At 41.7% G+C, this 13,132-nt stretch overlaps 1 protein-coding gene across 5 annotated transcripts in view; it reads right to left on the reverse strand.

Annotated features, from left to right (window-relative positions):
* The window catches only part of Wdfy3 (WD repeat and FYVE domain containing 3), a 225,667-nt gene that overhangs the window by 50,530 nt on the left and 162,005 nt on the right, over positions 1-13,132 (reverse strand). For 4 of the 5 annotated variants that reach the window (XM_040747524.1, XM_040747527.1, XM_040747526.1 and 1 more), the window contains 7 exons: positions 11,522-11,757; positions 10,308-10,442; positions 8,608-8,787; positions 7,035-7,268; positions 3,587-3,686; positions 2,049-2,209; positions 516-745 (listed from right to left, as the gene is read on the reverse strand). In XM_040747524.1, coding sequence (XP_040603458.1) covers positions 516-745; positions 2,049-2,209; positions 3,587-3,686; positions 7,035-7,268; positions 8,608-8,787; positions 10,308-10,442; positions 11,522-11,757 — 1,276 coding nt within the window. The remainder of the gene's footprint in view (positions 1-515; positions 746-2,048; positions 2,210-3,586; positions 3,687-7,034; positions 7,269-8,607; positions 8,788-10,307; positions 10,443-11,521; positions 11,758-13,132) is intronic. The other variant, XM_040747525.1, reaches the window with a different exon arrangement.

The raw sequence follows: 13,132 nt of genomic DNA on the forward strand, positions 1-13,132 counted from the left end.
CATGTGCATGCCTGTGTGTTTCTCTCTGTTTTCTTTTTATTCTGTTTCTTTTTGTTGTTGTTGTTAGCCTGTTTGTTTTCCAGAGAGGGAGGGAGGGATGGAGGGAGAGAGAGTGAGAGAGAGAGAAAGAGAGAGAGAGAGAGACAGAGACAGAGAGACAGAGAGGAAAAAAGGGGTGGTAGTTGGGTTGGTAGTGAGAATCTGGGAGGAGTCTGGAGGAAAAACCATGTACAATCTACTGTATGAAAACAATTTGTTTTCAACAAAAAAGAAAATTTCTCTTTACAATTACATGAATTACATATGGTGATCATTAACAAATTAGATGTAAAAGTAAATGAAAAAAAAAACCGCATTATCTCTGCTGAAGGCAACACTTCCCTGTACCCTTTTCATAGAGCAGTAAATAAAACTAACTAAAAGGCAAATGGGGCTGTCATTATCACAAAGGACACAAGAAGTTCGGATGGGATGCTATCAAAGACAACAGGGCAAACAGAACCTGAGAAACTTACCTTCCAACATGTAGATTAATCAGGCAGTGAGCAAGACAGCTAATGAATTCTTGGTCATGGTTGCCAGGTCCCAGGATCAAGTTCCGGTTTACAGTAAGGACCCTGAGTGAATCAAGGAGAGCTACTTGCTGAGGGACAGTTTTGTGTGCCCGCGAGAACTGGTACAAGATGGTCCTATTGAGGCAGTGATAAACCGCATCCAGTGACAATCCCTGTGATCTTCTCTTGGACTAAAGAAACGAAAGATATGTTTTCAGTAACAGGACAAAAATGTAAAACCCACTGTCATTCACTAGCATAGTCAGACCGGCTGTTATGTAACAGGTGTCACGCTAAGTCCTTGGAGTGCTTAACTCAAGAATATGTAGTTCTTGCTTTTCTGGATTCAGAACCCACGAGACACATACATGCAATTTAAGAATGAAGAGAGTCCTGTACAAACACCCCCTAGCCAGGAGAGTCTGTGCCTGTGCTGCAGAGTTGACGGCACACTGATATCACCTGGGAAGCGGCTTCTGCCAAGCTACCTTTGTAGGATGAATGATCTCTATGGCACAGCAACTGAGGAAACGCCAGGACTGCTGGTGAGAGCTGTCCTGGTGCTCTGGCTTCATCCCTCACTTGAGAGCTGTCTCTTTAGCTTAACCACAAATGCACATCTTCAGAGGGAACGGTACACTCTACCATATACCGGCAGAACATGGTACAGGGATAGATAGCGTTGCAGTTTGGCATAGAGATCAAGATTTTTCCCCCTTTCATTTACTTTTTACATCTTTTAATTTGTTCATAATCACTGCATGTCATTCATGTAACTGCAAAAGGAAATTTGCCTTTTTAATTAAATTTTTTTTCTTCATACTATAGATTCTGATCTTCGTTTCTCCTCCCAATTACTCCTGGATTCTCCCCACTATATACCCTTTCTGTCTTTCTCTTTAGAAAACTAGTAGGCAAACAAACAAAAACCAAGCTAGAATAAAAAGAAAACAGGAAAAAACACAAATACATATACCACCACACAAAAACCATAAAAACACAAACCCGGGTACCATTATATACTTGAACCACTTTTCCACATTGTAAAGTAAGTAAGATGTGTGCCAAGTCTGACCAATGCTCTTTGGTTGAGCATGCATGGGGGAAGTTACATCCTCAAAGGGACATGGATGCCAGTAAACCATGGAGACTCAGCTTACGAGGGACCATTTCCTCAGGATGGATGCTCATGCCCCGTAGTCTTCACACAATGACACTAAAAAGCTTATCACGTTGTATCAACTTAAGGTGTGTGAAGTGCCCGGATTGGAAAGGGTCAGCAGGAGAAGGATCACAGTTTGAAACCCAGGCTCCTTTGCAAGGAGAGTGCTGGCAACATGTATTTCTCAATTCACTTTTACAAAGTTTGGGGGTATCAAATGTTAATATTCATTATCTTATTAGTTATATCCACTTCCAATAATTTTGACATCATAGGAAAAAATTTGTCAAAGAAATTCATGTACTCTACAGCTAATAGAAATGGTGAATTACCTGTGCAATGAGCTGAATTATAAAATCTATAAGGAGTTTAGATTCCTTGTTGAACATGCCTTGCCAAAGCTTGTCCACCACACGCTGTGTGAAATAAAACACATTGTTCACCAGCACCTGGTAGCTTCCTCCGCTGGTAATGGGCAGAGATGCATCTTCCCCTAAATCCAAGCAGGAAAAAAAACACCTAAGAAAATTGATATTTACCAGCAAAAGAACTCAGAGACACCAGGCTAAGGCAAGATGACTGTGCCCACAGTTCTTACGAAATATGACCACACGCTTTCACATTTAAGAAAATGATGTGCACAGCCAGAAATCAGGATAAACACTGGAAAGACTACATTCACCAGCTCACAAACTTTGTGGGCTGGAAGTTCCTGTGAAGAAATTTATACCTAAAGACAGTCTTCGAGAAACAAACATTTCTTCAGCACAACTGAAGGATGGATTATATGTGAATAATGAATGGGGGAGGAAAGGCCTTCCAAACGAAACTGTTCGTGGAGCACTTCCAACAGCAACGGAGTGACATGGGCATAAGATTCCGAAAACTGTGATCAGCAGTGCAGTCTCCCTAACTAGGTGACCCCTCTGTCCCCAGTGGGCTGCTATGAACACGAAGCCTCAGACTATTCGCCCTCCTCATCCCCCTACATGGTGGAGACTCCATAGATCCGTGGTTACTCCTACCACTAAGGAGGCTCTCATCCTCTGTCTTTATGTGGTACAGATGATCTCAGTGGATAAGAACAGGCATGAAAGCACAACTTGATGCTTAGTTTTGAAAATTCAGCTACATGTTAAGACAATGTTTAAGATGTCATGGCAAATTACTTTGCAAAAAAAATACTAGTTTACCAGAACAGTATTTCATATGATCACATCAGAATAATATAGGAAGTTATTAAAACTTTTCTATTTTTCTTTCCGTGTAGGGTCTCACTAGGTAGCCTGGGCTCTCCTTGAACTTGTCATCCTCCTGACGTAGCTTTTGGAGTTGTGCCCGGAGGACAGATAGGCAACACTGTTCCTGGATTTAAACCAAAACATTTCCTTCTTAGAAATTTCATGGTGTTTGACACATAAATGATGTCTCTATTGTTAATGTCTGTCTCAAGGGTTACATTTGTATTGGAACTCAGTACATATACATTGAGGGAATATAGTCTTGTGCATTTTGACTTTATGACCTGAAAAATGGCATGCACATGTCTGAGACTCCACTATCCAACAGACACACATAATACACATGTGTGTGGCTCCTGAATAATAACATTCACAGCAGATTTATCTGGAGTTGTCTCTAGTTGGAAACTTGCATATATCTACCAACAATAATATGAATAAGCACATGTCTGTGTGACACAACACTATATAGTGATGACAATGTACATGACTACGTCATCTCAGACGTTAAAAAATGTTAATTATGTGAGGTCAGACTAAATAGAAAGAAGGAAGAAGATATGCTTGGAGACTAGAGAGAGTAAAGTGGTAGATAATATATACACTTAAAGAAAAAACCACAGAATTACCCAATAACACATCAGCTGCCAGCAAATGGTCCATCACGCTATCCAGAATGTGCGTCTGGAATTCTTTCTGCTGAGTTCGTGTAGATCTCTCAGGGGAGGCCTACATATCAAAACAACACACAGGAATCAGAGGGGGCACAACCACACAAAGATGGCTCCAAGCTAAAGTGTCTCATCACTTATCAGGACTAAATTTTATTAAAAAAAAAAACAAAACAAAAATGTTTCTAGTTCCAGAAGGACTTATGGTGACTCAGTCATTATAGAAATTTAGTCTTCTGACTCTTCAAAGTGATGATGAAATTTACAATCGATAGTGGCCCTAGTTGCCTAGTTCAAACGGTCTTGTTGGGACTCACATCAGCCTAACTATGAAATAACCTAAGGTTTAAAGAATGCAGGCATGGCTGTATCTTTTAAAATAACTCAGTAGAGTATTCATGAATGCTTTGGTATATATATTTATGTTATTTAACTGGCAAATGCCACTTTGAAATAGATAAATCCCCATTTTAGAGACAAAGCGTGACTTGGTTTTTGTCAACTTGACACAAACCTTGAGTCATTTTAGAAGAGATACTCTTGATGGGGAAAATGCTCTGACCAGGCCCTGACAGGCTCTGACCTGTGAGCAAGCGTGTGGATCTTTTTCTTGATTAGTGACTGACTTGGGCAGGCCTAGCTCACGGTGAATCATGCCATCCCTTGACAGGTGGCCCTGGTTGTATAAGAAAGCAGGCTGAGCAAGCCACAGGAGCAGGTAAGATGGTCAGAAACCACGCTGGGTCTGTGCTTTCCTATCTGTCTACAAATACAAATCAATAAGGTTTTGACAGTTGGAATTGTTCACTGTGTCAAAGACATGGCATTTCAGGATGACAAAAGGAGCCCTGATGCCTGGCTATTTGCCAGGCCCTGTACTTGAAGTTCGGTACCTTGATTGCCTCCTTACCAACCAACAGAAACAGCTGTCAGAGTATAGTTAAACACTGTCTGAAGTTTTTGCCTCAGCGTCACACTCAAACCGTTCTGTATGAACAGAGAGTCCCAGCATCACACTCAAACCATTGGATATGAACAGGGAACCTGGGCATCATGTCACACGCAAACCATTTTATATGAACAGAGTCTCAGCGTCACACTCAAACCCTTCATATGGATGGGAATCTCTTAGTTTTAGAGATTGCTAAAGAAAATAAACCCACATGTTCCTTTGGCAGCAATAATCAAGAAAGCACATTCTCCTTTGACAAAACTAATACTGATCGAGAGTGGTCCACAGTGGCCAGATTAAATGTTAGTGGGTTTAAGACCCTCCCTTCACTCGGGGAAGCGGGAAAGACAGCTCTGCTCTTGAATCCCTCCAGGGACAGACTTCATAACCAGAAGATCAATCATGATTTTTAAGGAAGGCATGGAAAACAATAATATTAAGTAACCTGCTTTTGTAAATACATGTGTAAGTGTGTAAAATTACTTTCATTTACATGTATGTTTACGTAGGTCATGTGCAGTGCCTGAGCTATCTCTCCATCTCTGTTTCTTAAAAATAAGCTTCCACCTTTCTGGTCAAGTTGGTGTCATGTCTCCCTGCTGGGTAGGGATGTAGTTAAGAGTTACTACACAGCACACCAGGGACTCTGCCACCTGTTACAGGAGATAAAGACACATGAAAGCTACCTGCCTGTAGCTTTAAAGAGTTAACGTCTACCTGGGGCTTCAATCTGACACTGCTGTTCCCAGGCTACAATTCTAACACTCAGCGCTCTAGTCCAACTCCACACACCTACGATGAGAACCATACTTGAGGCTGACATAGGTAGATGAAGCACTTCCTGCTTACAAAGGAAACAGAAGTCGGTCAGGTATTCATGTCTAAGTACTTAGCCGTCAGTGTTCTTGAGAGCTTAAGGAATGCTCTCATTGGCAGGCACACTTGACCATTCCCTCAACTGTGTTAATCTTTGAGCCACTTAATTCTCTTTCCTGCACATTTCTGTTGAATACCATCTTGGGATTTCAGTTTTTGGCTCCTAGATTTTCACTCTAGAAACGAAAGTACTCACTGTCTCTGTTCTTAAGCTGTTTTGTTTGCTCATCACTGAGCTCTATCACAGGCTCTGCTATAGAGCTCCAACACTGACCTCCACCACTGAACTTCACCAGGCTCGATCAAGGAGCTCTCACCAAACTCTATCACCACAGAGCTCTATCACTGGTCTCCACCACCGGGCTTTATCACCAAGCTCCAGATCTGGTTTTATGAACTCCTCAAGGTTTCCAGAGGGATAAGCTATCAGGCAAGATTTTAATCATGTGGTTTACTATTGATACATTATTCTGTCTGCCAATCTTTAGCACTTGTGGTCTTGGTTAAGATGCTCCTAAATTTTATAAGTGACTTCTTTTAGTTGGTCAAACAGAGATGTTTTCACCGGAATGAGAAAAACACCTTCCATGGTTTTGAGGTTAAAAAGTTAACTGCAGTAGCCACTAGAGGGAGCAAAGAAATCTGTTTTGTCAGCTCAGAGCACATAACATGTTCTCATGTCTGAGGAGAGCAGTCCCCACAATCTTAACCTTGCACAGCAAGGACTCTTTGGCATCACTTACAAGCACTGAACAGAAGAAACGGGCAAGGGATGAGTCACTTAGATTCTCTCTCTCTCTGATCTGTTTTCCTTAGTCACATTAGTAGATAACTATTTTGTTTTGGTCATTTGATACTGTTGTTTAGAATAAAATCCACAGCCTTGTACAGTCTACCACAAAGCGACACGCCCAGCTCTAGATAAACATCTGAAAGTGGTTTTTAGGGATGGTTTACATCTACAGCCAGAAGTGAAACCACTCAATGTGCACAGCCTCATTTCTCCTGTCACTCACCACGAGAAGGGACAGCCAGAAGCCTGCTGCCTCTGGGAAAGGTCATTGAGTATGTGTTGGGTGTCTTCCCTGAGCAATACACCATAGGAAGCTGCACAGGACAGGGTGACAGTGTGACTGACGTTCAGAGATGAGGAAACCGGCCAGTTAGTGTTTGAATACACACACCAGTGCCTAGGAGCTGAATCTAGTCTGTGTCTATTTCGCAGATAAAATTCTACGGGAGCGTAACCCTACTCATTGCATCCCATCTTTTCTCTAGTTCCGTTCATGGTACAATGACATGGATGACGAAATGTGACACCAACACAAGATAAGTACTATTTGGCACTTACTGGAAAAGTTTGCCATAGGAAAAAAGGTGACAGAGGACTGAAGTAGAAACATGCTTCAGAGAAGGAAAAAAGGTGGAACAAAGTGACATGATCCAACGTACATGTGGCATTAAAAACTACCTACCCTCACATGCTTTGCATATATTTGCATAGAACTTAATTGGTTATTAATGTCCTCATTATACAGGCAATGCCAGCAAAGGATTTGTACACTTCGTTGTCTTTACCTCCAACAAAATATCAATTAGTGGCGTCTGCTTGCTAGCAGGTGTGAGGCAGAGGTTGTCGATCATTAAGACTCGCATGAAGTCAAAAACGAACTTTTTGGCTGGGTGATTGGTCAAGTATGTCTTGGTGCCCACATTGCAGTACTCTGATTGGCTCCTGTTCATCCCCGTGTCTGCGGCGAAAGCTTTAAACTCTTCTGCTGGAGATCCCACCTCATCATCCAGATCCGTCACCTGACGGTAGAAATCAAGTACATCATAGTAGTTGATGCTAACACCTCACTTGTATGTCTGCTAAAACAACGAGACAAATCTGTGACAGCAGTGGCAGCAGCAGTGACACTGGAATCAGGGCTTCTTCCCCTGAGCATTTGCTTCCCATTAAGCTAGCCATCTCATGACCAGACTCTTCTATCTTGGCTTTCAAGGCAGTAATCTGGCACAATGCCATGCTACTCAACACTTCTGACAGACCATTAGAGATGTGTCTGCTTCGTGAGGGCATAAACACTTCAGATAAATGTGATAACACAGGGATAACTGCACTTGCAGATCTGAAGCAATCTACTGAAAATCCAAATGTGACAGGTCAGAGAAGAATCTATAATGGCGATCCTCACGCTGATCTTTTTATTTTTTTATTTTGCAGGTGAACAAAATCCAAATAAACAAAATAGCAACAAGTTGCAGCCAAGCCAGAGAAAAAGTGCTGTAGACAAATCCCAGATGTTGGAAGGAGATGGTAGGGAAATGTTACAAGTTCACATATGCGTATACATTAACACACACAGACACACAGACACACACACACACACACACACACACACACACACACACACACACACACACACACTATTTAAACCAAACTAAGAACTCTAAAACATTAATGCAGCCAGAGTGTTAAGGTTACTGGTCATCCCAGTCTTCTCTCTCTACAAGCCTGGAATGAACACTTCACATTTATATAATGAGAAAAACTAGTATGAAGAAGGAAGTTGACTTCAGACCCCTGCAATACATGATAGGAACAAGAATTATGAACTATCTCTTTGGGCTTATTTGAAAGGACAGAAGTATTTGTACAATGTCTGATTATAGACTAATATTTTCATGTTAAGTTAGTACAAAATAAAAAGGAAGGAAAGTTGGGCAGAAGAATCACAATTTTCACTCTATTTTAACACAATTTTAACTCTCTAAATCACTTGTTAAAAATTGAATCCAGCAAACATCTACTGTCTAAAATAAAAAAGGAAACACTTTTGTTTGGCTCGAGTCCTGTTACCTACAAAGAGCAATTTCCAAGCACACAGCTATAGCTCACAGAAAGACATGCAACAGTAGCTGCTTGGCTAGGGGCCCGGCAATGGACTCACACGAGCACAGTTTGGGAAAAGCAGGAGGGCTATGTGGGGAGGTTGACAGTAGACAGTGACAGAGCCATGGTAGAAAAGGTGACAAACAGGTGAGCTGGTCGGGAGGTCAGCAGTTGAGGAGATTGAACATCTGCTTTTCTCTAGAGCTGACAGATTCCAGCCTGACCATGCCCCACCCCCCACCCCCACTTGCTTACCATCTCGGAGTAAGGGCGGATGTTGAAGGGAAAGACGGTGGCTGCTAAGGCACACAGGAAATCAGGGCTCATCCACATGGAGGCAAGGTCTGGGACGTTGTGATACAAGTATCTGAAAAACTGCATCAGGGTCACTGGGTACTCTCGGAGCCACGACCCCTCTTCTTCTGATTGCCATGGCTAACACAGGACAGACAAGAACAACCGTGTTAGAGACTGGTACTTCTAAAGGTCCTTCAGCGGGCTTGGTGCCAACATCTGCAAGCTTGGGTCTTGAGAAGTAGAGGGAGAAAGATCATCCTCAGCTACACAGAAAGCTTAAGGTTAACCTGGGCTACATGAGATCTTGTCTCAAATTAAAGAGTGGGGGGACTCACTATTTATTACTCTTCTCACACTGTACATATCGATGATCCAAGCCTTATAAATCATACATGAGCAAAGATGTATCTGCAAACATGTAAACAAATCTCATATCCAGAAGGACCTGTCAGCCAGCCCTCCCACAGCTCAGCTAAGAACAGTTGTTGTCAACATGAATACGGCTTGCATCACAGTAGCTGTTGGCCTTCACCATCCCTGAGCATCCTGTTAGAAAGTCGGGAGTAAGACAAAGATGCAGAAGTCATTTTCTCCCTATGAGCCTACTACTGCAGCACAGTATAATACATGGAAGCACCAGACGACAAACATACGCTGGCCAGTAAAGGAAATGTGCATACAAGCATTTGAAAAATATGTATTTCCTGAGACCTGCCCTGAGACTGGCTTCTTCCTTAACACAGAATTTTACGTTTGTTTATGGAACAGCATGAAAGGAAAACTCCAAGGCATCCCAAGGTAATGCATTTCATGCAGTGTTTTGTTCTGAGATGAGAACCGTCAGACACATATAAGTCAAGGAGTCTAGGTAACACACAATTCTAAGTTGTGCAAATGAACTACATCACCATTCACACTTTGCCTGTAAGACAGACAGGAGCAGATTTCATCATCATTCTTCTAATTGCTATTCTTCTCTAAGTTGAATAGACCAGAATAAATATAAAAGAAAATTTGTTCTGTTAATGTTTTAACATCCAAATGAATCACTTTAGAATCTCAATGTGTAATCATATCATATACATATATGATTATATATGTGTATCTATTACAATGTACCTTATGCTGATAATTAGTTGATACTTATATACCCTTTTAAGTATTTTGTGTATATATTACTTCATGAAATCCTCACAAGAACCCTATGGGGTACACTCTGTTATCACCAGATGTTTAAATTTAGGAAACAGCAGCAGACATAAGTTAGCACATCTGGAATATCAGGAGTGGGATCCTTGTTTCTAGAGTCTGTGGTTTCCAGTCTCTCGAAGTTCTGGGGATCAAACCCCTCCTCACAGTTGGCAGGCAAATAGTCTATCACTGGGCCACACCACTAGCCTCTAATCTGTGGTCTTAACTACACTGTCTGCCCTTACAGTAGAGGCAAGAAAATAGGGTGAGTCCTAGAGCCATAGGGAAACAGACAGCTACAGTAAATAACAAGCTTTCTCTGTAAGGGAGCTAGCAATGTGCATGGGCTGGGAGTCAGCATCGCACACAGGCTGTGCGATAGAACCAGCATTTCACACGGGATGTGGGAGCCAGCATCACACATGGGCTGTGTGTGAGAACCAGCCCTCTGACCCTCTGGAACTCACTGAATTCAGCATGCTTCGCAGCATCCCCAGCAGTAAGAACGCAGATTCTGTACACACATTGTGGATGGAAGAGACCACTGTTCCACTGGAGGCGGGGACTCCAAAGATAAACGTCCAGATGGAATCCAAGTCAAACTGCAGATGAAATGAGCAACAGTCAGCCACCAGTCATTTCTTCCCCTAGGTAAGCCTTAGAAATTCTAATACTCTAAACTTTCTTTGAAACTTTATTTTAACTGAGTATTGACCAACAGATCACTAGTAACTTTCCATTCTATACATCAAAACTTGGAAAATATTATATGTAGTTTCATCTGGTTCCATCCTGACACATTCAACATCACTCTGTTCCTTTTTTCTAGACAAAATATGGTCCCAACCCCCACCTGGTAATTAACAAAAAGAAAAAATGATAAATGTCTTAAGATGTTTACAAGATCACAATGAACTCACTCCCCAGACTCAGCAATGATTCAAACTTATGTTACTTATGAGTAAGATTTGACAAAATAAGTGGATGATGAGATTTACTGAGAGCAATTTTTCATAACACTCATGAGTATAGTGACACGTGACTCAAAAGGAGGGGGAAACCAAATTCTACTAAGCATAAATCTTTACCACTTAAGAAATTTCATGAAAAGATTTGGTCAAATAACCAAAGCTGGATTTCAAGGCTAAAGTAAGTATTTATGGAACCACAGATTGATGTCTGGTATCTCTCCTTGGTTACTCTCTATCTTTAATTTTTATGTTTTGACACAAAGTCTCCTCATTGAACCTGAATCTTATTAATCTGGCTAGAGAGGGTCAATGAGCTCCGGGGTTACCCATCCCCCCTACTTAAGGGCTAGGGTCACAAGGATGTGCAGTCATGGTGGTTTCTAACTCGGGTGCTGGGGATCACAGACTCAAGCCATCTCCCCAGGCCCTCCCATCACTTATAATTATCTGTAATGAAATCATATTTCTAGGTAAAGATGGATTATTCCAAACAATCCTTTAAATCATCATTAACGTCACCTGAAGCCCTCATGCACAGATAACTGTACAGAACAGCCAGAAAGAAAAAAAAGTATAACAGTGACAGAGGATGTCTTTTTGGGAAAATTACCTAGCAAATTTCCAGGGTTTTTAAATCCCAAACTAAACTTCAAATGTCAGAATTAAAGAGTGTATAGGTCTTACATGACACCTTACTAGGTAATTCCTACCTTGCAGCCCTGCTTACATCGGCTGCTGGTGACAGGCACACTGACCTGCAGGTTCTCAGGCAGCTCACTCACAGGCTGTTGCAGAAACAAGGCCATGAGCAGGAAATAGAGGGCAGGGACATTTGTGTGCTTAGGAAGGAAAGACTGGAGAACCAGAAAGCCGGGGAAATGGCAGGCCTCCCGGTTAATCTCCCTGACCGACGATCTCCCACCGGCACTCCTGCCCACGTTGAATCCTAAGAGAAAAAGAGTGAGGGAGAGTTAGGAAATGTCCTGGTGCCACATTAACAAAGAAAGCAGCAACACTGTGGTTGTGACACCTGGGCCTGCGCTCACACAAGTGAAGCCAGCTAGCTGCCAGTGGCTGACCCCATTTTTGGTCCAGCTTCACTTCACATCTGCCCAGTTGGATACAGGGCTGACAGAGAGCCGGGACAACCATGTAAAGTCTACAGAGAAACAAGCGCTAGTCATTGCAAGAGGGACTTCAAAAGAGCTCTCATGTCCCTGCTCATGTTTCCAAAAGAATTTAGTGAAACTGAGTAGTCAAATAGAAGATGCTACATTTTAAAATATACTTGGTAAAATATAATTAATACACTTCACTTACCCTAAAAGAAAATCACCATACACTTAACCTTAAGTTATATATGGATTCAGATTCAAGACTAACTGAAGAAAAGATGTCTTCCTCTCACAATACAATCTATGCTGTGTCAGAAGATACCCAGGCGAGAAGAAGGCAGATCTACGCCCACAGCGGCTATGGTTTCCACGAGCTGAGTGGGTTACTCATCATCCTCTGAAACTTTGCCAGGAGACAGCCAGGAGAACATGCATGCATCTATTAGTTCTGTCTCTACAGGAATCCTCGGTTATACATGAGTTTCTAGATACAACCCAAGCACAGTCCTTTGCCACCCCATTTCTAGTAGAGAGCTCAGTATAGAGTGAATATTAGCCAAGATTTCAATAGAAATCTTCGTTCCTATTAAAATTACAAATGGAGATTCACATTTTCCCAGTTTTGTCCAAAGACGAAGAACAATTAACAAAATTTAACAAAATAAGAGACTAATTTATGTCTAGGTTGCTTCTAAATATATGTACCCTAACCAGTCCATTGTCTAAAATATGCTCTAATGTAGAAAAAATTGTATAGCAATTGACCACGCTCTTGTATACATCATCTCACACTTCTGAATCACAGTGATCACGCAACTCAGATCCTTCCATGCATGTCTGAGTCAATAGGGCTTATATCTGATACCTTGCGACTGTGTGATTGATGTCAGCCCTAGGTTTTTGCCTTTTAAGTCTGTGTGGTACGGGTGATACATTTCCACAACAGCCAGTCACTGTGCAAACCAAACAAGCTATTACATGGCCAGTGTAGTGACTGACACAGTGAGCATGGCATGGACACTATCCTTCCTATTAGCCGATTCTACTGCAACTTGCTAATTATTGAGTTCAAGGTCAAAGAAGGTTGCATGTAACAATAAAGCACAACCAGTTCCCTGGGTTTTCACACTTTAGAATTCTATCTGTGGCTTTAGTTTGAATTCGGAAGATTGTTTCTTTTTATTGTTACTAAAGTTCACAACTCCT

This window comes from Mesocricetus auratus, unplaced genomic scaffold (assembly GCF_017639785.1).
Source record: "Mesocricetus auratus isolate SY011 unplaced genomic scaffold, BCM_Maur_2.0 Super-Scaffold_100006, whole genome shotgun sequence".
Lineage (NCBI taxonomy): Eukaryota > Metazoa > Chordata > Mammalia > Rodentia > Cricetidae > Mesocricetus > Mesocricetus auratus.